The sequence below is a fragment of the Tachypleus tridentatus genome, chromosome 3 (genome assembly GCF_004210375.1).
Source record: "Tachypleus tridentatus isolate NWPU-2018 chromosome 3, ASM421037v1, whole genome shotgun sequence".
Lineage (NCBI taxonomy): Eukaryota > Metazoa > Arthropoda > Merostomata > Xiphosura > Limulidae > Tachypleus > Tachypleus tridentatus.
The window spans coordinates 91,404,302-91,430,834 of record NC_134827.1 but is presented as its reverse complement, the minus strand read 5'-3'; the positions used below and the strand labels follow the sequence as shown (position 1 = coordinate 91,430,834).

The 26,533-nt window shown below is 34.4% G+C and overlaps 1 protein-coding gene across 13 annotated transcripts in view; it reads left to right on the top strand.

The window, feature by feature from the left end:
* Positions 1–26,533, top strand: part of LOC143247462 (uncharacterized) — a 139,239-nt gene that overhangs the window by 97,634 nt on the left and 15,072 nt on the right. For all 13 annotated transcript variants that reach the window (XM_076495622.1, XM_076495619.1, XM_076495621.1 and 10 more), the window contains 3 exons: positions 3,906–3,969; positions 9,076–9,191; positions 9,837–9,942. In XM_076495622.1, the coding sequence (XP_076351737.1) occupies positions 3,906–3,969; positions 9,076–9,191; positions 9,837–9,942 (286 nt within the window). The remainder of the gene's footprint in view (positions 1–3,905; positions 3,970–9,075; positions 9,192–9,836; positions 9,943–26,533) is intronic.

Here is a 26,533-nt window from a genome sequence, read left to right as displayed (position 1 = left end):
CCTGTTCCAGAAATAGTTTTTTGCCTCACAAATGTGCTTTGTTTTCATCTCAGATTGTTGCTTTTTACTATGGCTTCTCCATCTTTGTAATGTGTGATTTTAGCTTTTTATGAGAAGAGAGAAGATTGTTCCAGAAGTTAACATTTTCTTGTACTAAATTGTATTTACAATAGGTACCTACCTCTTCTTATACACTTCTCACCTTCTTCCCAATTGTTAGTGTTCCTCTTTTTTTTTTTAGAGCCTGCCAATTTTTGGAAGTGAGGGTTTAATGTGAATAGCAAAAGGAGCTGTTTGTGCCAGTATAGGTGGTGCAGTATTATTGGTGAAAAGTAGTCACATTACATTTAATTGTTCAAAAATAGCACACAATCGATGAAGTTTATAGACTGGTGTACTGTGTGTAAAAGCTATTAGCAGTCCAGAGAGGGCAGAAAGAAGATTGAAATTGCTTTGTGTGCCAGGAGATAAGTGCCTATCAGAAATAGTTTTGTGGTGTAAGAAAATGTTAACATCCATTTATAAGTCTATGCTGTTATTATTCTGAATTAGAATATGGATCCCTAAACATGAAGGCTATGTCAATTCTGAAGGTATTGTCCTCAACTTTTTTGTCTGTTTAACCACTGGACTTTAAAATTTATGCACAATAGTGTAATTTATTAACACCGTACTCTTTAAGCTATGTTTTGATTGACAAAGATTGCTGCCATCCTTTAGCAACATATAAACACTTTCACTAATATCACATACATTCGGTTATTAATTTTATTTTATTTTGCATTGTTGAAAGAAAGCATAAATTGGTAGTTTTTCTATTTCCCTTTGATTAAAAACTTCCAGTTTGTTTCATACTTTATTTCTTTTAATATTTTAGACACTATTACAAGAAGGTATTATATTCTGTAACTTAATCAGTCATATCATTGGTTGAGTCTGTATGAATGTATCTCAAGATGGATGGTATGGGTATTAAAACTTTTATTAAAATAAAGTAGAGAACAATGTTTTGACCTGAAGATGATCTAAGAAGGTCGAAATGTTCTCTATTTTAATAAAAGTGTTAATACCCATACCAGTCATTTTGAAATACATTTTTACTTTTAATTGGTTTCTTCATCATGAAATGATTGAGTCTGGTGTTTCTTTTTATCTCTCTCTCTCTCTCTTTTTTCTTTTTCTCACTCTTTCAATTTTCAAATGTATGGAACAATATTTTAAATAAACAAGTATTTTGTTATGCCCTAATAATTAGGAGGGGTCTACATCAATTTTAGTGACTCTCACAACTGATCCAACAAGCAGTTTTCCTTATTCTGTGCTTTGCTGTCACCATGGATTATCCACAGATCCCTGTGCATAGGCAACAGATGATAAAGCAGTTAAATAAAATGTTAAAAACTTGATAGTAATAAGCACTCTATTAATTTGTTATCAATGGAATTGAAAGCATTCATAGCTCCAGCATGCATGCATGCAGTATTAGTAATAGCAGTGCAAGGTAAAGCTGAATTTGCTAATGATTGAACGTATTTTCTGAGTGTTAGCAGTTACTGCATATTTGTACAGAATTTGACATGTTCATTAAATAATAACTTTTTTGTGGTCTATGTCACACTGCTATTGTACAAGCTCAGCATTAAGGCTATTATTCCAGCCAGTGCCTATCTGAGTGCTGGTTTTTTAAATGTATCATAATGTGCAAGTAGTACATAAAGTGCTCATTGATTAGAACTGTTTGCTTTAACAAGCTAGGCTAATGATATTGTAGCTTTATAGAATGGGACTGGCATTCTTGAGGTGGACATACACTGACCAACAGGATAGAAAGATATCCTCACAACATTAGGAAGCCTTCCGAGCATAGAATCTTATGATAATCAACTCAGTTGGAAACTAATGACTACGGATTACCCTACTGTTTCCACCCCCTGTTAACCTGTTGCTATGTATGGCACTATCTGGCACAGCTTGAAGATCTAAACCATGTTAGATGTTGATCCTATATTCTGGAGATTCATCTTCACTAATTTTGTATACAATTGGACTCCTACTGGTTTAACACTGGGATTGATTTTACTGCATTAATTGCTGTCTCAGACTTGATGCCTTGTACATGTAAAAATTTAAACTTGAGATAACTTTAATTTTATTTATTAATTTGATGAAATGATTCTTCTGTAATTGCAATTCAACTCTCAGTTATTCTAGTTTTAATAAAAACCAAATACTATATCTGTAACTAACACGTAATAACATTGTATTTGTGCATGTGGTATGTACTTAAGAAATATACAATTTTTGCACAAAACATCAGCCAACAAATTCAAGAAATCTGCTTCATTCCTTTTTCTTTAGCTACTTAATATTTTGAGCTATTCACCAAAGATATCACCTTTGTCTTCTTGCAAAAAAAGTATCATCAAGGTTTCACATGCCGTGAGTGAAGATAGAAAGAAGTCTTTCCCACTGATATGTTAGATGTCTTCCTGATGGTACAAGTTGCTCTATTTTTCAGTGGGAATAACCAACAGTCATACTGGTAGCATCTGTGCCCTAGGAAAACTAGTATTATTGTTTAGAGCATATAATGCTAGGTTTTCTCACTTCGGAGTTTACTGCTTTTGAGATGCAGAATTTTGACTTTACAACTGGAGGGATCAGGTTTAGATCTGGCTTTAACTTTAAAACCTGAAATTTAGAGAACTTCTTAACAGTTCTATTATTTCCATTAAAGGTACTGTGTCTTGATTTTTTGCAAATGTGCCTTGATGGTGTTTGTAAATAATGAATGAAGATTATTTCACTGTTTATAACATTGTATTGAGACTCTTTCAGTCTTATAGTTGGTAAGGTTCATATTTATTATGTAATAAATTTCCTGAGCAAACCTACCACACCACTCTTGGGAGAAACCAGAGAACCATATGTGTATATCTGAACACATGATAACACTATGTAATAAAGTGAGATGCAAACAAACTGTATGCTTCAAAACTAATCATGATAACTTTTACCAAACTTATACAGTTTGTAACTCTACATTGTACCTACATAACATATTCATACATATCCTTATAATTGAGCAGATGGTAACTGTGTAGTCAGATTTGTCTTATTAAATAAATTATTATTTACTAAGTAAATTAAAATAAATTTCATAACAAAGTGTAAGCTATCATAAAAGATTTAGATTTTAATTTCCTTTTTTTTTTCTCATTTATTTTTATCTTTCACCTCTGTGTTATAATTATTTATGTACTTAATTTTTTCTAGGTATATTGCCTAGTTTATCGAGTTCTCTCTCAGACACACGCATGTTACATATGAATTATTCAAGCTAACTTTTCAATGTAATTCACTAAATTGTTATGTCTATATTAAAACAGGCCCAGGCTCAGTTTGAATTTAAAGTGGACCTAAATGTTATGCCTTGTTTGACTGTTGTGCAAAACTTACATTGTAGAATTTTGTAAACCTCTGTAAAGAAATTGCAGTAATTTTTTCTCCCAGCTTTTTTTTTTTTTAAATCCAAAGTAGATATTATATTTGTAATCACTGAATAGTATTTAATACGTTTACCTACCTGTTATTACAATAATACCAGTTTAATTGTGATAATAGTTTAGAAAACATTATACAAACTATGCAGATTAATTCATGTTATCTGTTGTTCTGAAAATATACCCAAATTAAATGAAATATTTATAAGTTAATTAGAATATTAATTACAGCCTTAAATACAACAAATTCAGAGTGTTTGTTTTTCAGACATCTTTACTCTCCAGTAACCATAGATAATAATTTCAATTCTCTGTTTGTGTAAAATTACATTCAACAGATTTATTACTCATGTTTTTCTGTGAAAAGTACACTTACACTTTTATGTGATACATTTATTTCAGGAGTTTAGTGGACAAGCATCCTCATATAGGGTGAATAGAGCCTTGCTTAGACATGGAGAGTTAGGTAAAGTATCTGTAAAAACAATTTGTGCTTATTCAGAATTAGGTTTATTAATTTATTGTAATCCAGTTCTGTGTAATTTTTTTCAAAGGTTGCTAAATGTATATGAAAGCGTTTAGAAAATTAACTTTATGACCTCTTAATAAAGAGGTTAATTTACATACCAATGAGAAAGTTAATAGGTGTCATCAGAGAAGGATAAGCTAACTAATTAAGATATTAGTTTTATATATGTGTATGTAAATTTATTTAATTTGTATGAACTATAAATCTTATGGAGCAGTCAAACGTTTGAATACATATATTCATGGAAAAATTTTTAGAGAAAATACTTCATTAAAATTTTGATTTTGTGTTTATAAATTACTTGTAATACTTTCTGAAATTTTATAAAATTTCATGCAATTATATAAAACATTAGAAGTTCTTGTATGGAAACTATAAAGATCAGTTTGGAGTCATGACCTCAGCTGATTTGGCCAAGTCCACAGTGATAATGTTAATGGATATATTAATGGATATACCATGACAGGTTACAAACTAACTTTTTATATCAATAATCTTGCCAAGTTATACATAATAGCTAACTTGTATATTCTGTGTTAGACAAACAGGTAAAATTAAAATTATTAAGTAATATAATTTATTGTAGTTCTTAGTTTGTAAACTTGAAAAAATTGAAGATGTACAGGTTTCCACAAGTTAAAATATGAAAAGGTATCAAATATACGAGATGATGTTCAAAAAATACGCGGACTGACGTCATAAAACAAAATGTACTTTATTTAGAAGTTACAGGTCTGGGACCCCTTCAAAGTACTCTCCTCCCCAACACACACACTTATCCCAATGGTGTTTCCACTTGTTGAAACAGTCCTGGTACGCTTCTTTTGTAATGTCCTCCAGCTCCTTCGTCGCATTTGCCTTAATCTCGGGAATCGTCTCAAATCTTCTTCCTTTCAAGGGTCTTTTGAGTATGAGGAACAAGAAAAAATCGCAAGGAGCAAGGTCAGGTGAGTAGGGGGGGTGGGGAAGAACAGTGATCGAGTGTTTGGCCAAAAACTCACGAGTTCTGAGGCACAAATTTTGCAGCAACGCGGTGCATCTTCAATTTTTTGGTCAAAAATCTCGTAACAAGATCCAACTGATATCCCACACTCTTCAGCAAGCTACCTGACAGTCAGACATCGATTTGCCTGCACCAGGGTGTTGATTTTGTTGATGTGTGGGTCGTCAGTTGACGTGGAAGGACGTCCAGGACGCTCATCATCTTCAATGGACTGTCGACCATCCTTAAAACGTTCATGCCACTTGGAACTTGCCGTACGCTTCATAGCAACATCACCGTAAGCCATGTTAAGCATAGCAAAAGTTTCAGTCGCAGATTTTCCAAGTTTAACACAAAATTTCACAGCAAGTCGTTGCTCCTTCAGGTCATTTATTCTGAAATCCGCCAAACGAAAAAAAATCGCACTTCACTTAAAACCGCGTAGCTGATACACAAATGAAGATATCTGCAATCGGGAAATGGCGTCGTAATCAGCTGATCTGTGCGAACCTAGCATCACTAAGCGGATTCCCCTGGAACCAACTGGAGCTGCGCAATTAAAACAGTTCGCATATTTGTTTAACAGACCTCGTATTTCATATCAATGTGGGTAAGTCGTGAGCTAGTTAGTTTTATTGGAAAATTAAATTTCTGAATATTTTCCAAAAGTAGCTCATTTTCTCAAAATAATTATCATAACAAGCTGACTATTTGTATACCATATTGAAGAAAATTGTGTTTTACTAGATGTGACTAAATGTGGGATACAAGTAAGAAGCTATTCCAAAACTTACCAGGTTATTAGCATACATGCACACTTTAAAATTACAATTGAAGATAAGAAGGCATATGTAATAAAGTTTGGTAAGGGTTTTCTTCCAAATAACCTTTTAAAAATAATCATTCAAAGTTCAGAAATAACTAATAAAGAGTTAAATGTAGACAGTTTTTCTTAGTATATCAGTTTCATTAAAATTCTTATTTATTAACACTTCAGACAAAAATTATGTACTTCAAAAAACAAATTTAAAAATTACCCTATCTTTCAACACATGAAAATGATTACCTTTCAAAAAAGTGATTAACCATAACTAAAGTCTGATGTGACCTGTCTCACAGTCTGCAGGTTACATGTTTGAATCCTTGTCATAGAACATGCTTGCCTTTTCAACTCTGAGGGCATTATAATGTAATGGTCAATCACATTATTTGTTGGTGAAAGAGTAGCTCAAGTCTATGGTGTTGACTAGCTGTCTTCCTGTAGTCTGTCATTACTAAATTAGAGAGAGCTATTGCAAGTAGCCCATGAATAGTTTTGTATGAAATTCAAAACAAATGAAAGTAATATAAGCTAAGACATAAAAAAATGATATTCTATTAGTATGGAAGATTTGATGATTCAGAGAATACCTCAAGAAAAATATCATTTGTATATTTTTTTCAACTATATATTTAAACCTAGAACATTCTATACCATGAGGTTCCTTCCATATGGATCTTGTTGAATTTTTCAACACATTTTCTAACATTATTTAAGCACCAGATTGTTCATGTATTTACAACAGGATTCCTAATAAGATGAGTCATAAAATATAAACTTAAAAATACTTTTAATATTGCAGTTAATCCTATTAACCTGTTCAGTGCCATAGACAAGATAACTCGTCCAAGCCGATCGGTAGCACAGTGCCACCACGGACGAGTTAATTCGTTCTCAATAATATCTAACATCAACGCTAGATGTCAGCACCATACATGCATTTGTCCTAATTACAAATTGTTTCACTTTCGATCCAAAATGGCATCATGAAAAAGGTTACAAAATGAAGAAGCATTAGAGTTGTATCGTAGCAGCTAAAATACTTGGCAGTCAACAGGTTAATATAATAGTGCAAGGGTTTCTTATGTACTTTACAAAGAAATCAAACAGTTATTTCCATTGTTCTCGGTCAGTTTACCTTGTTGAGTATCGTGATGTGCAAAAACACAAATATTTTCTTACGAGCTGACATAACTTTTTAATTAATAGGGAAGCTACAGAGATCCTAATATGAGTAAGATCTGAATGCTAGTTCTTCACTGCCACCACCATGTTACTCCATGGTGAGCTCTAAAGATACTGCCAGGTTTTATTACACTTGGTTCAGCAGTTTGTGAGTTATGAGTGGACACACATTTTTCAAATAATAGTTTGGAAATGCAACTTGAAGACCACCCATAAGTAAACAGCTTGGTAATTTGGGATAAAGCTTGGTCTAGCTTATCTTTTGTAATTGTTTTCAAAGGAATTTGGTTAGATAGTCCTTTAATGAATGGAGTAAGAGTAGTTGCCTTTGAGTTTAGAACTTAGGCATAGTTGTATTATGTGTTGTCTTTATTGCCAGCTAGCTAGTAACCTTCCATACTGTTTTCATAGTTCATACATTCAAAACAGTTTTCATACTCTTTCTTCAAACAGTGTATATAATTAAATTTAAATATTTGTTATAGATACAACTTTTTGTTAGTATTTTACAAAAACAACAATTGCAGCATCAACTAGTGTTTGTCAAGTAACTGCTCATATTGGTACACAAATCTTAGCAAGTATTGTAAAAAACAGTAATTTGTTAGCCAAAATATGTAGCAGAATTAACATTTGCACTTAACTGTGAATGACACTGATCTGATGCATCAATAAATAGAAAGTTTAATTATATCTCCATGGCTACAAAATTGTAGTGTATCTATATCACTTTGTAAATTATAAAACATTCCAACAGTGGGTAACTATTTGTAAAGAGCTAAGATAATTTTTGATTTTGTTCAATCTGTTTCTGACATCATGTTGTTTACTTTCCCAAAATATGAGGTGGATGAGCTATTATGGGCTCAAGCCATGCATGTGGCTCTTGCTCAACTTGCAAATATATAACCTGTTCAAGCCAGTAATGAACTCAGCCAAGAAATGATTGTAAAAACTGATAATGCAACTGTAAGGGTATGGATATACTATCTGTAAAAATAATAGAGGCAAAAGAAAAGTGGCAGTTGTTTTTTTTTGTTTTTTAAATATTACTTAATATATTTAATTTTAATTACAATACAATGCATAGCTGCAAAGCGTTTGTCTGTTCCAAAATGTGTATGCACTGAATAAAATATCCGTTTTTTTCTGTCCCTGTAATATTTCTTGTATATTTTGTGGCTTATGTTTGGACTCGTAGAACCAAGTCAGTGATCTGACAAAGGCTCGTTTTGAAAACATCTGGCTAATCAATCTTTAGTATTTTGGGCTATTAAATAACTTTTTTCTTAAAGGCTAATTTATCTTTAAATTTTTGTTGTTTTTCTTTTGTATTTTTGTGAATCCAAAGACTTACTGCTCTTCTAGCAGGGGACAAATGTGTGAGTAGTAAGGTTTAGCATACATAAAACAAGGTAGCAATCATTTCATTAGCATATAAATATGCCCAACTTTAAAACTTTTTCAGTGCAATAAAATTACCATGATCTGCCACACTTTTCATCTTGAATAAACATCCTCCTCCCTTTTGTATTTAAAGTAAAAGCTTATCACTTCAAAGAGAAAATTCAAACTTTCTTGCTGTAAACTACAGGTATAACCAACAATAAATTTCAATCAGCAATAATACATAGTACTTCCTGATGCATTGTTCTCAACTAGTGGTAATGTTTAGTTCTGGTTAATTTATAGTTCTCAACCACTATTATATTAGCCTTATTTAATTTACAGATTTCAGTAAAAATAGTATTTAACTCTGTGTTTGTATTTGTGTTTTCTCAGCCAAGAAAAATATTTTATCCTTCACAGTGTATATGCTTAAATCAACATAATATCCAGTCATGCTTTATTCACACTTCATAACCATCAAAAATATTTAATCCTGTTTAGCTGAAAGGTTTCAATGAAGAAAAACGTTTAACGTTGCTTAATGTGTAATTCTTAACCACAGTATTTTTTAATCCACTTTAATGTAGTTGGAGTGAATATTCTTTTTCTTGTCAATTTTATTAGAAAAATATGTACTTAATGTATCTGAATTTTTGCCTTTCATAAGATGTTAACACAGATGTTACTCAGCCAGTGCCTCTGAGTCACAAAGCTGCACATCACAGAATATCTGTTAAGCCCAAACGAACACATGGTTTACCAAGAAACCGTCAACGGCAGCAGGTGAGTTACTGGTACATGACATTTTAATTTGCTTAATTCCAAACTGTTTATTGTTTCTTACAGTGGTTGATAGTAAAATATTCTTTTTTTTATAATATACAGGTTGAGAGGTTACAGAAAAGCTCTGTGTGATTGATAGATTAAGAATTGTTATTTTAAAGATGGAAGAAATAAAAGAATGTTTATATGCAAAAACGGCTCGTTTGGGTTGAGAAAATATTTTACATAGAAGAGCGAATGACGTTTCGACCTTCTTCGGTCATCGTCAGGTTCACAAACGAGCCGTTTTTGCATATAAATTTCTCAACAAGTGGGTTTCTCGACATCACTGATGAAATAAAAGAATGCTTTTGGGCTGGAAAAAATTGATAAACATTATTGTAAATCTTCTTGCTTGAAGTTTATTTCATGTTTTGTACATTTAAACGTTTGTGAGTATTTTTGAAAAGGAGTTTTTCCGTATGAGACACAAAAATATACTAATTTAGATAAATAATCATCATATTTTGCTCTTAGATTTTTTTATTACTCACAATTCACATAGTTTGTTTTATTCATCAGTACTTTATATTTAAAATCATTCAAAACTTTGCACCTGCTGGAAAAGTGTTTAAAAATTTCTCAAATAATACATTAATATATTAGCTTGCAGAGTCAAGAATTGGAAGTCTTCCTTCTACTCCAGAAGTCAGTGAAGAACTTGGTCGACCTGTATCTCCAAAAAATAACATCTCAGATGAAACTGAAAGAGGTGAGTTCCAGTTATTTTCTTGCAAATCTGTAAATTATTAATTTTTAATTCTTGTATTTCATGTTGTAATGTAAAATACATTAATATTAGAAATAAACAACCTTATAACACAAAATTTTGTCACTTATTTATGTGTTTTAATTAGACTACATTTCACTATAGCTTCTTTAGAAGCTTTTGTTTAAAAACCATAATTGATGACACAAAGCTTCCATTAGTTTATAAAAGATTTTCTGCAGTGTGTTTTATATGAAAATAAAAGATAATTGGAATAAAAGTTAAGATTAAAAAAAGTTTGAAAACAGTACATTATTATGAAAAACACAAATATATATATATATATATATATATATATGTATATTAGGGTTCGTCAAAAAACAAAAAGTTGTGACACTCAGTCGCTCGCTTATAATTTGATTCCATTCAATGAAAAAAATATGCTAGCGTAAAAATCAATCCAATACATTAATATTTAGGGGTTGCGCAATGTGCACAAAATAACAACGTGCTTCCGGAACCAAACGAAAAGTTGGCATTAGTGAAAGGCTACCTTTGGCTTTAGACAGAACCCAGATCAGTGACCGAAAAGCCGTGCAAATTTTGCTTCCTTTTGCAGCTCATATTGGACATAATATCGAGGATCTTGCCATTAGCCCAAGTTCCATAAGGAGGAAACGAATTACTAACTGTACTCTTCTAGCAGCTGAATTGAAGGAAAGTTTTTTCTCCAAACGTTCCTTTGACATTACATTGGGATGGTAAGCTGATGCCTGACTTGGTTGGCAGAGAGAAGATCGAACGTTTGGCAATTTTAGTTTCAGGTGAAGCTGCAGAGAAGATTCTTTCAGTGCCCAAGATTGATAGCGGGGATGCAAATTCAGTAGCTTCTGAGATCGGATCAGTTTTAGTAGAATGGAATGTAAAAGACAGAATTAAATTGCTTTGCTTTGACACCACGGCGACCAATACAGGATCCAAATCTGGCGTCTGTCTGAGGATTGAAATGTTACTTGAACGTGAGCTCTTGCACCTTGCCTGTAGACATCACATTTTGGAGATTCTTCTGAGCGCTGTATTCTCTACTCTCGTGATAGAGACATCAAAAAGTCCAGCTATTACTTTGTTTTTAAACTTTAGAGATTGTTGGCCTAAAATTAATAAAACTAAGTACATAACAGCAGTAGAAGCAATGCCACTTCAAATACAGCCTTGGAAGGATGATATTATTCAATTTTGTCAGAATCTCCTTCAATCTCATCAACCACGGGACGATTATAAAGAGCTCTTGGAATTAGCTGTCATTTTTCTTGGATCTCTTCCACACAGACGTTCTTCATTTTCTTTCCGTACTTCTGGTGCTGTACATCATGCACGTTGGATGGCTCGAGCAATATATTCTCTAAAAAATTTGGATGTTCCAAGAGGAGTTTGGTAGACTGCAACCACGGCCTGCTTCATCTCGTGTTTCATTTGACACACATTTCTGCTGCAAACTTGGCGATTTGTGTGTCTTTATAACTAAACATTATTTGCTCTCATGGTTTACAGCTAAGGATGCTTCCATGGCAGCTCGAAGGGACCTTACACTACTCAAGGAACTTGCATTGCATGAAAATCATATGATTAAGGAAGTTGGTACAAAGGCAATGAATCGGCATTTATGGTATTTATCTGAGGTTGCAGTTAGGCTTGCGCTCTTTGATGACGGTGTAACGAATAGCGACAAACTCAAGATGGTTTCAAATATGAATACCGTGAAAGGATCTCCTAGGCCAACTCCACGTTTAACAGTTGATGCTGTAAGCAATGCTGTTTCCAGAAAACTTCCAGATTTTTTTACCTCGGGCAACGAAGAAACTTTTCTACCATCTGGATATTAGTAGCGCATTTTTATTATTACCACCGAAAGAGTGGAGCGCCTCCAAAGAGTACAAACAAGGAAAGGACAGAGTAAAGAAACTTTTTGTGACAAATGACGCAGCTGAAAGAGGAGTAGCTTTACTTCAACAGTTTACGGCAAAGGGTCGCACCAAGAACGAAGATCAATTTCAGTATATGATTCAGGTGGCAGAAGAACATCGGCGAACATAATGCGAAGGGGGCAGGCAAGATAAAACTTCAATGAAATAAATTTTTCTTTCAAGTTTTTATGTTTTTGCTAATTGTATAATCAATAAATATTAAATAATTTCTTTAAATAATTTAATTTCCATTAACAATGTAATGTAGGGTAAATTTAAGGAAAATAGTGAACTTTGCGAGGGATGCGCGACCCCTAAATACTTTGCGATTGAAATGAAACTTTGTCTATGTTCTTTTCTCATGCAGTAGCACAACTGAGCAAAAAGATTGGGACATTTTAATTTTTATCCTTTATCTGCTGATGCACCCTAATATATATATATAATTTGTTATTTTAACTCAAAAACAAGCTGAAACAAAATAAATTAAACAAAAAAATGTCACATCTATTGAAGAGATCCCAGGGTACAAACTACAATGTGGGATTTATAAAATGTATCCTAGGGTTTGGAGGTCACTGAAGAGGTTGGACCCACATAGTGGTGGGTGTATACCGTCTATCAGTCTTAACCTCCATTCGTCAGTCTCACATAAGAAATAAAAAATAGCAATAGATATAGAATTAGAAATAGCAATTAGAAATTTAAATAGAGATAGAAAGTAGGAGAGTAAGGTGTGGGTACTCAAGCCCACAACATCCCACATCTACATCACCCTTCACCGCCTACAGACAGTTGTGGGAAGGTGACTGCTCTTCAAAGTAAAGAATTAATTTTTAAAAAAAGGTACTACAATTTTGGGGTAAGTAAGTTTAAAATTACCTCTTGAAGTTAACCTTCTAGCCTCCATCATGGTAGAAAGGCACCAATTGACAGTACAGCAAACACATTATACCAGCATGAAATGTCCCATTCAGCTATCCAAACAAACTAGCATATTTTATAAAGTTAAGTGTAATTGCCTTAAATAGTGTCATATTGTGAAACTAATTTAGCCTGGTGAGCTGATTATAGTAATTATATTGTTGCAAATGTTATAAATACTTTTCTCTATGACTTAGAAAAAAAAAAAAATCTTTTAACATGTACCAAATGTAATATGGTATATTTGGGTCAAACTTCAAACCCATTGCATATATGTGTTAATTTACATAGATCTCAAGTTAAAAACAATTTAATAAATTCTGTGGAATTAAAACATTTCAGGATTCACCCTTTTACATTTGTTAAGGTAACAAGTTTGCTCTAACAAAGCAACTTGCTTTACCTCTTGGGAGCCGATCGATGTTCTTTGCTCAAGATGTATTGTACCCTCATATGATCCAAACATTTATGGCACTGCCAAGCCCTCTGTATCAAAGATGTTGGATCATGTTCACCATCTGGGGCTTTGACTATGCACAGGGGGTTTATGCACTTCACTAATTCAAAGTCTGTACTCTGTGTTCTACAAATCTTCTCTTCATGTCTGCCTTTTGCACATTTCTTTTCAGTATACTACCAAGTTTTGATCATTAATACAGCATCCCATCTGGGAATGTGTCTTCCTTTCTAGGTAAGCTATGCTCTTTCAAAATAGAAGGTCCGGTATTCCTCTTTTTGGTCTTCATATCCAGGTACAGCTGACTGAACTGAATCTGTCATTGGATGATATTGCTGAGTTCAATGATTGGCCCATTGCTCCATGGCTTGAGTCATCTAAGGAAGGTGGATATTCCCAAGTAGAAGTACCATCTTCTTTTTGCTGATCATCTTTCAAACTTTTCTTTTGTTCCTGTTTTGGTCATTGTTCGGTATTTAGTGTTTTTATTTTTAGTCTTTGTAGTATTTTATTTTTTATCAGTTATTTGTTACAGATAGCCTCATAGTTTTGTGTCAGTAAATTTCAAACAATGCTCTTCCAATTAATGGTAATCAATACAGTCATTAAATGATCAGTGAAAAGAAAAAGACCACTTTGGGATAAACTGCCTTTGTTTTGTGTTTCTTTGTCGGTTCTCCAAGTTTGTGATCATTTTGGACTTTTCCATAGTTGTGTTTGAGCCTGCAACTTACCTGATGGCTGGTAGGTCATGGAACATATTTTAATTTTTTTTTTCTCCAAACACCAATTTTGTGGTTCATGCTGGAAGGTTTACTTCTTAGTTATGTGAAATGACGGTTAAGCCTTATCTGAACATAACCTTTTACAGAGTCAGTCAACATGTTATGTATTCGATGTCAAAGTTGTTAACTACTTTATCCCACTTTGCTGGCTTAGGAAAAGCTCATAATAGATGGAAGTACAAAATACAATATGCAGGTATACCAAAAAAAAAATGTAGATACGAATAGAGGCTCTAGAGGCTATGTAAGCGTAATATGCAAACTGTATGATGGATAGAAGTATTTTTGTTCTTCACATGAACATTACCTTGCACTGAGTTCAAGTCAGACTGATGTCGGCAATTCACAGATATATCTTAAGCACATATTCTTTCTCCACAGTGTGGATTCCTGGATGTGGTGAGGGGACCTCTCAGGGCAGGTTCTGTTCTTTCAGTTTACCTCCTCTGGGATTTTAACATCCACACATGTGTTTGCTGTGCATGGCAACCCGTGTAGGGGAGGAGATGATTCTGGTGGTTGAGGGGTCCAACCCTAACACACCACTTTAATCTTTAATTCTTGTAGATGGGTGGCCCTCCTTGGGTCAATCTACTGATCCACTTGAACTAGGGTCAACTATATACCACTGTTGGATGTTCTCAACAGGTGTTGTGGACATTGTATCTGATGCTGGTGTTTGGGTATAGTGCTCACAAAACCCTGGTGTTGCTGTAGTGTCCTTGTTTGACATTGCAGTGCATCCCCTGCACCAAAATTTCTCTTTTTTTGTTATGGATCCTCCAAATAAAAACTAATATAAAATAGTGAAAAAACAGTCCATAGGTAAACGACCACATCTTTAAGATTCTGAGCAGCAATGTTCAACATCTCTACCACATGTTGTACCTCATTTTCTTATCCTACATTCTCTTTCAGACAATCCTTTTGGGCAAATTCCTCCCTTTTTCATTCAGCAGGAACTAGAGAGACTTGCTGGCTCTCCAAAGTCAGTGAAGAAGCTTCGATCTGGTGACATACTGGTGGAAACATCCACATCTCAACACAGTGAACTCCTCTTGCATTCAAAGGCAAATGGGAATATACATATTGAGGTTACACCTCATGCTACTTTGAATTCATCACATGGAGTTGTTGTTGGAGAGGGGGTTTGAAGAACATCCTCAAATCAGAGATTCTCGCTGGTTTCTACACTTAAGGAGTTTTTGTAGAGAGGTGTATCTCCACTTGCAAAGATGGAATTATGATGCTGACCAGTATCCTCATTCTGACATTTACATATCCACGTCCACCTGCCACAATCAAGGCAGGTTATCTTAATTGCAGAATATGGCTAGACATTCTAAACCCTCTCCAATGTTTCCAGTGTCAGAGCTTCAGTCACTCAAAGACATCATGTCGGGGTTCCTTGATGTGTACACATTGTAGTGGCAAGGACCGCAATGCCTATGAGTGTGCAACAGACCCTCATTGCATCAATTGCAATGGCTCTCACCCCTCCTACTTTCGTTCTTGCCCTAAATGGTTGGAAGAAAAAGAGGTGCAGCATTTGAAAATGATTCAAAACATTACTTATCTTGAGGTTTAAAAGTTGCTGCCACCACTTCATCTCAGTCGTATGCTGCTGCACTTTGTTCCATAACTACAGTGGGAGTGCAGACAGATCTCTCTGTGCCTCCAAAAGAATCATTCTCAAAACAAATGTAAAGACTTTTGACCTACATGGTTAAAAAAGTTGATGAATCAATTTTCAACATCCATCTCTATCCCTTACTTACATTCCAACAAGATCCACTTCCTTTGGTTTCAGGTACAGGCATTTCCTCAAATGCATCTTCTTTTCCCATCCCAAGATGCAAAATGATCATTCATTCATGTCCTCAGTCACTGAAATCCCCTTCCGACAGCAAAGACCTGCCAAATTGACCCAGGGCAGGATCCGTGGAGGTCAATAGACCTCCATCGAATAAGGACAGTAAGGAAAAAAGACATGGTCATAAACAAAAGGTTTTTTCCACCCAATTTGCCTCACATAAATAAAAATGGCTACCTTGATACAATGGAACTGTCGAGGTTTATGTTCTAATCTGGGTAACATCAAAACACTAATTGCTTCCTATCATCCTGTATGTCTTTCTTATCAGGAAACATTTCTGAAACCTGCCGATTCAGTCACCTTTTGGCAGTTTTCTTTGTACAGAAATGACAGGCTGTGTGATGGACGAGTGCATGGAGGGGTGGCACTGTTGGTTGATCTGCATGTGCCCACCCTGTCTTTGCCACTCGACACACCCTTGGAGACCGTAGCCATCCGTGTTTCCTTGGGTCCTACCATCACTGTTTGTTCTCTCTACCTGTTGCCTGGAGAAGCATATTATCAGTCAGACTTGATGCTGTCATTGAACAGTTGTTGTCTCCCTTTTTAATACTGGGACATTGATGGACATCATCCCCTCTGGGGAAGTGGTGATATAAATAGGAGGGATTGCTCTGTTGAGCAGATGCTCTCTGATCACAACCTTTCTCTTTTCAATGCTGGTTCTTCTACTTATTATAATGCACCTAGTCAGTACTTTACTGCTATTGATCTCTCAGTTTGCTCCCCTTCATTATTCTCCCATTTTTACATGGAGGGTTGACAATAATCCACGAGGCAGTGATCATTTTCCTATAATTTTGAGAGATTCCTCGAATCAAATAACCTCCTCTTGCCCATCTAGTGTGCATTCCTACAACAGCACTCCACAGTGGACCACCTGATTCGACTTGAAACATCAATTAAAGAAGCCTTTCTCAAATGACAACATCTTGTATGAATATTATTTGACATTCAGAAGGCTTATGATACAACATGGAAGTATGGCATTTTGAGAGACCTCCATATATATGGGTTACATGGTCATTTGTCCATTTTTATTGAACATTTTTTAATGAACAGGAGATTCCAAGTTTGTGTGGGTTCGACACTTTCCCATTGTTTTCTACAGGAACTTGGAGACTCTCAGGGCTGTGTTTTGAGTGTCACACTTTTCAGTATAAAAATTAATGCCATCACTGAACAACTTCCTCTCACTGTTGGAAACAGGCTCTATGTCGATGACTTTCACATCTCATATCTGTCATCTAACATGAGATATATTGAGCAACAGCCACAGACTGCTGAAGTGGACCACACTGAACATCTTTAACTTCTCTCTCTCTAAAACTGTTTGCATGCACTTTTGCCACTAACAGGGGATTCATCTTGCTCCTGAACTCTGTATTGGTGAAGTTGTGCTGCTTGTGGTCCCTGAGACAAAGTTCTTGGGGCTTATCTTTGATCATAAGCTGGCCTTTATACCACACATCAAGCAGCTACAGGTCAAATATACAAGAGCACTCAACATCCTCCATGTCTCTCTTCCACCATTTGGGGAGCAGATTGATGTTCTATGCTAAAGATATATTGTGCTCTTATTTGATTGATACTGAACTAAGGATCACTGGTCTATTGCTCTGCCAAACCCTTGGCCTTAAAGATGTTGGGCCCCATTCATCATCAAGGACTTTGGCTCTGCACTGGGGCTTTATGCACTTCCCCAGTTCAGAACTTGTACACAGAGTTTCATGTACCTTCTTTGCACCTTCACTCTTTAAAACTGTTTTTACTACATGGTTCGAAACTTTGTTCCTTACCAAAGCATCCCACCTGGGATTGTATTTTCCTTCCTCAGTGGGCCATAATTTTTTGGAACAGATGATCTGCCATTACTCCTTTTGGCCTTTGTATCCAGGTGCAGTTGGATGAATGGGGTCTGTCCTTGGATAAAATTGCTGTATCCACTGGTCAGCCCATCCCATCATGGCTTCTTACAGTCCCCAGATGTGACCTATCTTTAAGTCATCTGTGAAAAGCAGATACTCCCGATTGGAAGTACCATCTTTTATTTACTGAACATCTTTCGAACAATCTTTCCATTCCAATTTATACGGATGGTTCAAAATCAGGTGGCTGTGTGGGCTCTGCCATAGTTTGTTGTGGGTTGGTGATTGCACGCAGAATCCCCTCTGCAGCTTCTGTGTTCGCTGCTGAACTGTATGCCATTTCTCTTGTCCTGGATCATATTGAAGCTAAGAAGTACTCCAACTGCACTATCTATACTGACTTGCTTAGTTCTCTACTGGCCCTGGAATCGCTTCACGTTAGTTCACACCCTTTTCTCACTGATATTCAAAACCGACTGGCCCATTTCTCTTTAACATCTACTTCTATCCAGTTTTTCTGGATACCCAGCCATGTTGGTATTCACAGGAATGAACTTGCTGACACTACAGCTAAATTTATTTGCTCTGATACTATCACCATTGTGCCTGTTACATACATGGACTATGGTCCTGTATTCAAGGCTCGACTCCATGCCAACTGGCAGTTGACTTGGAGTGAGCAACGCGAGAACAAGCTTTTCCAAATAAAACCCTATATCGGGCTTTGGCTGTCTTGTAAAGATCGGAAAGAGGAAGTTGTTCTAACTAGACTACGCATTGGTCACAGTTTTTTAACATCGTTTTCTTTTATTTGGAACTGGTGCACCAGTGTGTTGTCTGTGTAACACTCATGTCACAATATGCCACATTTTACTGACTTTTCATTGTTATGACTCTCAACGATGGCACCATTTTAAATATGTTCTGTCACAAGCTTTGTTCATTACATTAGACAGTGTCATTGGTGATGGTGACACAGTCCACCTTGATAATGTTTTTAGTTTTTAAAGGGCATTAATCTTTTTAATGCTATTTAAGTTTTTTAATTTATACATTAGACTTTTTGTAATGTGATTCCCTTTTAAGAATCAAAGTCCATCTTGTTCAATTTGAAATTAGAAAATGGCCATAAATAACTCAAAACTAGGACTGGAAAGTCCAACTTCAGGTGACTAGCACTACTGTTTGAATTACCCGTTAGTCATCCTGGCAAGTTATTATTAAAATTTTGCTGCAAGTCATTTAAAACTTTTATTACTTTTTGTAAATGACCATAATGTCAAATAACTCAGAACCAGGACTGGAAGGGCCAACTTGGCTGATGGTGGATTTTGTAGTTACCTGTTAATCATCTTGGCGAGTTATGATAATTACAATTATACTACAGAATATCCTTTAAAACTTGTATTACTGTAGTTTTTCTCTTAATGTTGTAGACTAAATGTAAACATTGGTTTTATGCTATTTGTTTGTTTTTAAACTTTGTTTTGTTTTACCTTAATTTCCTATTATGAATTTTACTAAATTTACTTCAATTTTAACTTTTTACTGGATGCTTGGCACAGATAGCTTAGCTGCTTTGTGCCATAAAACACTAAACCAACCAACCAATGAATCACATATTCTTTTGTGTTCACCAGAGTTGTATATCATACCTAAAGTCTACCACTTTTTTTGTATGGATATAAATAATAAATTCAGTAGTGTAGTTAACAATTCTCCTCCTGTATTAGGTTAGTCCAACTCCATCCACATACAGTTAAAAGAAATGGTAATGATTTACATATATAGTCCCATGCAAAAGTGATAAGACAAAGTCAAAAATTAGATTTCAGGCTGCTTTTAAAGAACAATGGAAGGTAAATCACAGATAAAACATCAAAATTTTTATTAATATTCATATTTAGTACATTAGAAACTCAGTTGGCATGCTTCAATTTAGCAAACAGTTAATATTGTTTGTGTGTCCCCCTTTTGCTTTAATAACTGCAGATAGTCTTTCAGGCATGTTTGCAACATATTTAATCAGAGTGTGCATTGGGACTTTACTCCAAATGAATTTAATACACTCCCATAAAATGTCTTTGGAAGTAAATTTTAGTTGTAAAATTTTTGATCTGTTAAATCCCAGATCTGCTTAACTGGTTTGATAGTGGGGCTCTGAGTGATCTCAGTAGCTTTTTTCTTAGCTAAGTAATTTCTGCATAGGTTGGATGAGTATTTGGGGCCATTATCTTTTTGATAATAGAATCTGCTACCAATAATACACCAACCACTGGGTGATTAATCAGTACCTGATGGAACTAGTGCTGGTTCATTATTTCATCTATTTTGTAGATATCTCCTGTTGCCTCTGCAGGAAAACACTTCCAAACGATCACAGTGCCTCCCCCATGCTTTTTGGCAGGTGCTATTCATTGAGGTAAATATCTTTCACTGGATATACAACCTATACTCTGAATCAAATATTTCAAACTTGGACTCATCCATCCTTATCACCCTCTTCCAATCATTCACAGTCCAGTTATGGTACTTTTTAGCAAATTTCAGTCTATAGGTATTGTATGTGGAGGTAAAAGTAAAGATGTTTTTAATTGCTACATGACCAAATATTCCATTCTCCTTATGTCGGATACTTTCTGTCATTTGGTTCATGGTCATTTATCTCATGCTTAAGTAAAGTGACAGTCTTCCTTCTGTCCTGAAAGCTGCATAAAGATACTTCACATCAGTATCATTGAGTTTATATGTTCTGCCCTTTCCTATCCTGTTTTCAGATTTACCTGTCTTGGTCTCTCAATCTGTGGTGTACTTGACAGTGTTTGGGGAACATTTCAAGTCTGCAACAGTTTGATGAAGAGTCCAACCAGCATCACCTCAAGCTTTTATGCCAACTCTTTGCACTACTGATAATTCTCTATGCTTTTTGGGTTATGGTTGGACAACAGAACTTTCTCTACAATGGTAAAATCTGTTTTTATCAAGTTTTATTTTTGGAGTGCTTTTAAATTGATTTCTTCAAGCATATACTAGTACCAGCATCCTTATTACATGTCCTTAATAAAAGTATATAGGAATTCTAAAAATTAAGTATTCTCACCTTGGCTTGTTCAGTTTTCAACAGGGATCAGTGAAACATTATCATAGTGTTGAAATTTACATTATGTAATGGGATGGAAGAGTAAGCCCCATAAAATAGAAATAATAAAATATTCTCTTTTCTTAACACTTCTGAGTAATAGTGTAGTTGGAAAACTACTGATTATATCATAAGATATGAGTAGAAGTTGCTTGTCTGTTAATCAGTGCTTTACTGTTCATTGATATTTTTTTTTGTTAAATAACTGCTTCAATTAGGTCAAGATAAGTAAAAAGTAGAAATAATTTTTGAAAATAAGAAAGTGGATACTTATAATTAGTAATACAGAAAAGAATCCAAGTTATCTTCATATTATACACTAGCTAATTTCATTCTATTTAAAAACTTGTATGTATACATAAGAAAGTATGTTATTCTTAAAACTACACTTGTGCAACAATAATAGTTATTTGGAACTCTGTGCTACATTTAAAAGATTTCAGATGTGCAATAAAATAAAGAATGATAAGATGAAAGTGAGTATTTATGTTTATTAAAATCAGCATTTCAAAAATTCACAAATTAAAACACATAAATGCCAAGCCAAATTATGTATTCTTCTTGTGTAAAAATTAGATGTAAAGTAGAAAGTGTGTACCAAACTTCATGCAGTTTTGTTAACCATTTTGAGGGTAAGAAACACATCTGAGATATAAAACATCACCCAATAAATATCCCTAAATGCACAAAAATAAACCTTTGTATTTAAATAGTAATAAATAAGAAACATTAATGAACCAAGTACAAATAAACAAAAATTGAAGTGCAGAGTTACCTCTAAAATATACAACATTTACATTTACCCAGAGTAACAACAAGGTCTGATCTCACTTTTTCTCATCCTAACTCCATTGGCAGGTCCTCCAAAATAGGAGTTGTCTTTGAGATTAACACAGTGGTAGCACTTATATTTCCTAAGCTTTGGTCAGGACATGTTATGTTGTAGTCAGTCTTCTTTCAAATTGTGTGTGTCCTAGGCCTCAGTTTTTGGGGAGGCCATCTCTTGACCATGCTATTTGACAATATGGATAGTTGATGATGACCTTGGGGAATATAATTGGGATTTCACTCATTGTTTATGTTGGGGTTGGTTGGAGACCTATTCTTCAGCATTATCTCTGCTAATGTCAAGGTAGAGATCTCCTTCTTTTCAGTTACACTGGTTGTCTGATCCTCATTCATAGTGAATTCTCACAGTAGTAGTGATGATGGTCCAGTCTGTGTAGTCTGGATAACCACAGTGGTTGTTGCCTTGATGACATCATTATGGGTGATACTTACTGGTATAGACATTTTTGTGTAGGGACTCTTGAAACGAATCTAGCTTTTGAAAGGTTTTCTTTGGCTTTGGGATGTAATGATTCCACCAGGTGTGGGAATACATCCGCTTCTGTCAGTGTATTGCGATGGGACACTGTTCGACAGAATACTTCTGCAGTCATTCCCAGTATTTTTTGGGAGGTTGTGTTACTTGCTTTTTGGAGGCTTGGCTTTTCAGGAGTTGACGTGGTGGTTGCTGTTGCTCCTTCCATCTCTGGCGTGTTTGGTGGAGGCTTGAAATACACTGGTAATTCAATGGATGATGGGAACCTTCTGGTCCTAGGAGATTTCAGGGTTAACCTAACAATAAATATAGTGATTTTTTCTCCATGTTAAATGCATTAACAGGCAACTCATTTTCATTCAAGTCCTTGCTGAAAAGGAAGTCCTGGGCATACTGTTTCTCATCATAAGGGTTGGATTTTCTGTGATGCATTGCAAGATACTTCTGAGGTATAGATAACAAGCAAATGGCTGACTGCTGGCTATTTTGAAGAAGATTAGCCAAAAGGGTCAAGGATATCATTTTAAGTAAAAAAAATCAAGATTAGAAATGTAAGGTCAGATGAATTCTGATTGTTCAGCATGTTAGCCACATGCTTAAATTATAAAAAGGGCCATAACTACCTTATTACAACCATTCTCTACTCTAAAATTACTTGTAGGAGTAGATTGCAAAAACTGTTATGTTTTTCAAGTAACATTTGTACAGGCTTTCATGTGTACTCACATCTATATAGCCAAGACACATATCCCCAGAATATGTGAACTTCTGTGTTCCTCAAGTTTCATTAGGTTTCCACTTGACCAGTATGGTTAAACATGTTGCCAACTGCCATACCTACTGTAAAACAGTTAATACAGCTTACTTTCCAACCCATTTTACATTCCTTTTACTATAATCTTTTTACATTAACATAGCCCAGATCCAATATGAAAGAAATGAAGTCAAGACTGCAGACATTCAATTCCTACTTACATAGCTGACTTAGGCTAGCTACTATACAGATGTTGACCTCAAATTTTTTATTTTTAGAATTCAGTGACTTTTGCACCTTTTTCTCTGATCCTCCTTCTGAATACTAAATATAATGTTAATCATAGTATCCATATACTAGTAGAAATTTCTGTTGTGTGCTCTGGTGTTACAATTTCAGAGGTAATTTTGACTCCCACACACTTTTGTGGTTTAGTATTTAGTGAAGGGACATAGTTTCACTGTATGGTGAGAGTGTGCTTTAGTGTTTGTTTGTTTTATGGCCATGTTTAATGCAATACCATGAAGTCATATTCTTGCAACATTGTTATCCAACAATCCATCATCTCTTCTGGACTTTTGAAGTTCATTAACCATTTAAAAAATGTCTACCTGCACATTGGATCTTCTGTCACATCAGTGTTCTTGATATTGTTTTTTGAAGACTGCAACTGGAAAGAGTTCTTTTTTCTTCATGTAATGTGTGCTTATGCCTACTGTATACAATTACACATCCTATTCCATCCTGCAACTGCAAGAACCCTGCTTCACTTCTATTATCACTGGCATTGGTGTCCAGTGAGAACTGTCATATCACTTGATCCTTCACTAAACATGCTTCAGTGTAATGCATGTCTACATTCCTTGCTTCATTCAAAGTGCACCTCATCTTTAGTGAAAATTAATGGTGATGCTGTGATTTGACCATGAACCATCAGTAATACCACACTTAAACCATGGCATAAGTTGATACTAGTCCTACACCACTGCTGTTTCAGTAAGTTCTATTCCTTCTCCACATCTGTCTACAATATGACCAAGAAATTTCACTTCTTTGCACAAGAACACATTTTACTGATGAAGCTTGACTCTTTTTTATCCTTGTAAACTTAAATCTGTGATCAAGCATCAAGACATTGTTGACATAGCCCAGGTATCTCTACCAGTGTAGCTTCTTCACCTTCGGCTCTACTACACCTCTCAAAAATTGTGTGCTCTTTAAAAAAGTTGAATGGCATGATGCAAAACTCAAGAAAGCAGTCTCATTTCTTCTCTAATCATTTAGTTGGACTTAGCAATATTCAGATGTCAAATTTAAAGTGTTGAACCAATGGAAACCTTCCATTGTGTCCAGACATTCATCTTTTTGTGATGACTGAAAAGTGTCAATGCATGCTATCACTCTCACTTGTCCAAAATAAACATAGAAACTGGGCATACCTTACTTTCAGAAGAAAGTATGACCAACTATTTTCTATAGATCCCATTCTTCAGTATCTAGTATATCTCGGAACTTGTAATATCCGTAATAATTGAACATTTAGTAGTTTATCTAAATTTTCAAAATATGATTTAGTATAATCATACTGTAATAATAGTATATACATCTAATTGTATGTGCTTGTAACTGTATTAAAATTTGTAAGTTTATTATATAGGTACCTTCACAGCAGGTGCTACCATATAGTAGAAATGAGTTGGACCACACACAATATTTATTTTGCTCTCTGATAAATAATGTTTCAAATAGTAGTACTTTATTGGTGGTATCTTCAATTTTATTCTAATTATGTATTCTTTCCAACATAACCTACAATCTAATATTACTCCATAATATTTAATACTTTCTGATTTTTGAAGGATTGGTTAATATTTGTTATTCTTCATAGATAAAGATATTTACAACTACAGTTCTCAAAAATAACTGGTTGACTTTGAATCATTAGATTAAATTTGATTTTTTTATAGGAAGTATCATATGTTTCCTCAAGGTCAGATTAAGTGTTTTATTAGCCCTAGGTTTTTCAAGTTATAGAGTCACCCTCCAAACAGAACCTTTATGTGCAATATATTTATAGTCATAGCTTCAGGCCTCTTAATTAGTGTGAGGCTCTGTGCTTCAGCCAAGTAAGCTTGCCCCTTAATCTGGGGTTGTGTTTTCTGTATGTTTAAACAAATTATTTTGAAACTATTTCCTTATGCATTTTAAATTATCATTTACTTTTTCGCCTCATTATCAGACATTCCATTATAGATTAAACTAAATCATCTGTAATATTTATCTCTCCATACATATAATTTCACAGAAATCACTTAAATATAATTAACAGAGTAATGGACTTGCAGCTAATCCTTAGGGAACACCAGCAGTTAATCTTATTTCATCACTCATAACATTATTTATTTTAACTTTTTGCTTTATGTTTAATGTATATTATTTAAACCTACTTAAAACAACACGTTACTCTAATTTTGTAAAGTTTTTGAATAAAACTTCTAGTGAAATTGTGTCAAAATATTTTAATATATTTTAACCAAAAGAGCAATGTTATTTTATCATCATTAATCATTTGATTTAACCTGTTAATCACCATAATTAGTACAGCTTTTGTATTCACATTTAACAATATCCAGATTGAAAATTTGAAAAAAAAACTTGTTGAATCCACAAATTTTATAATTCTCTTTTTAAGAATCTTTTCAAGAATGTTTGATACAACTAATAACAAAGTAGTTGGTCTATAATCACTCAAATAACTTTTCTGCTTCTTGTGAACTATGTTTGGCATGGTCTAGTGACTAAAGTACAAGTCATGGGTTTGAATCCTCATCATTCTGAATATGTTTTACCTTTAAGTTATGGGGGAATTATATGATTATAAAGAGATTGAAAGTCTTGCAGTATTGAGTATTGAGAAAAAGTCCAATATGCAGGAAAGGTCTTCTCCTGGACCCAAGAATTCTCTTACAACTGTCTCTCTTCAGTGACTAACTTTTCTTCTGAGCTGTAAGTGCTTCTACTATCATAAAATGTCATTCCCTTCAAATTCAGTAACACAAATCATGGGCAATACATACATCAGCAGTATAAAAAAAAAAAAAATTGCAGCATTTTTTTTTGTGTGTGTGTGTGTATGTGTATATATAGCTCCAAAATGTTTCTCTTTTGTACATACTCTTTGCTATTTTCAGTTGAAATTTTCAACTAACTTAGTTGAGAGAAAATAAATTGGTCCACTATAGTTTGGAATTTGCCCAGATAATAATGTAAAGCAGTTCTGAATTTCCCTGAGTTTATGCAAAAAGATTGGATGCATAGTGAAAACAATCTTTAGTTTTCATAAAACAACATTGCTACTTTAACAAAGAAGACAATAATTTTTACTGGAATGTTGTACAAGTTAAAAATATGCAAATTCTGTAAATCTCCAAATCTTATCTGTTTGGGTCTGGGAAAGAATAACGCCATTTTCTTAAACCTACAATGTCATATTTCCTCGAGGC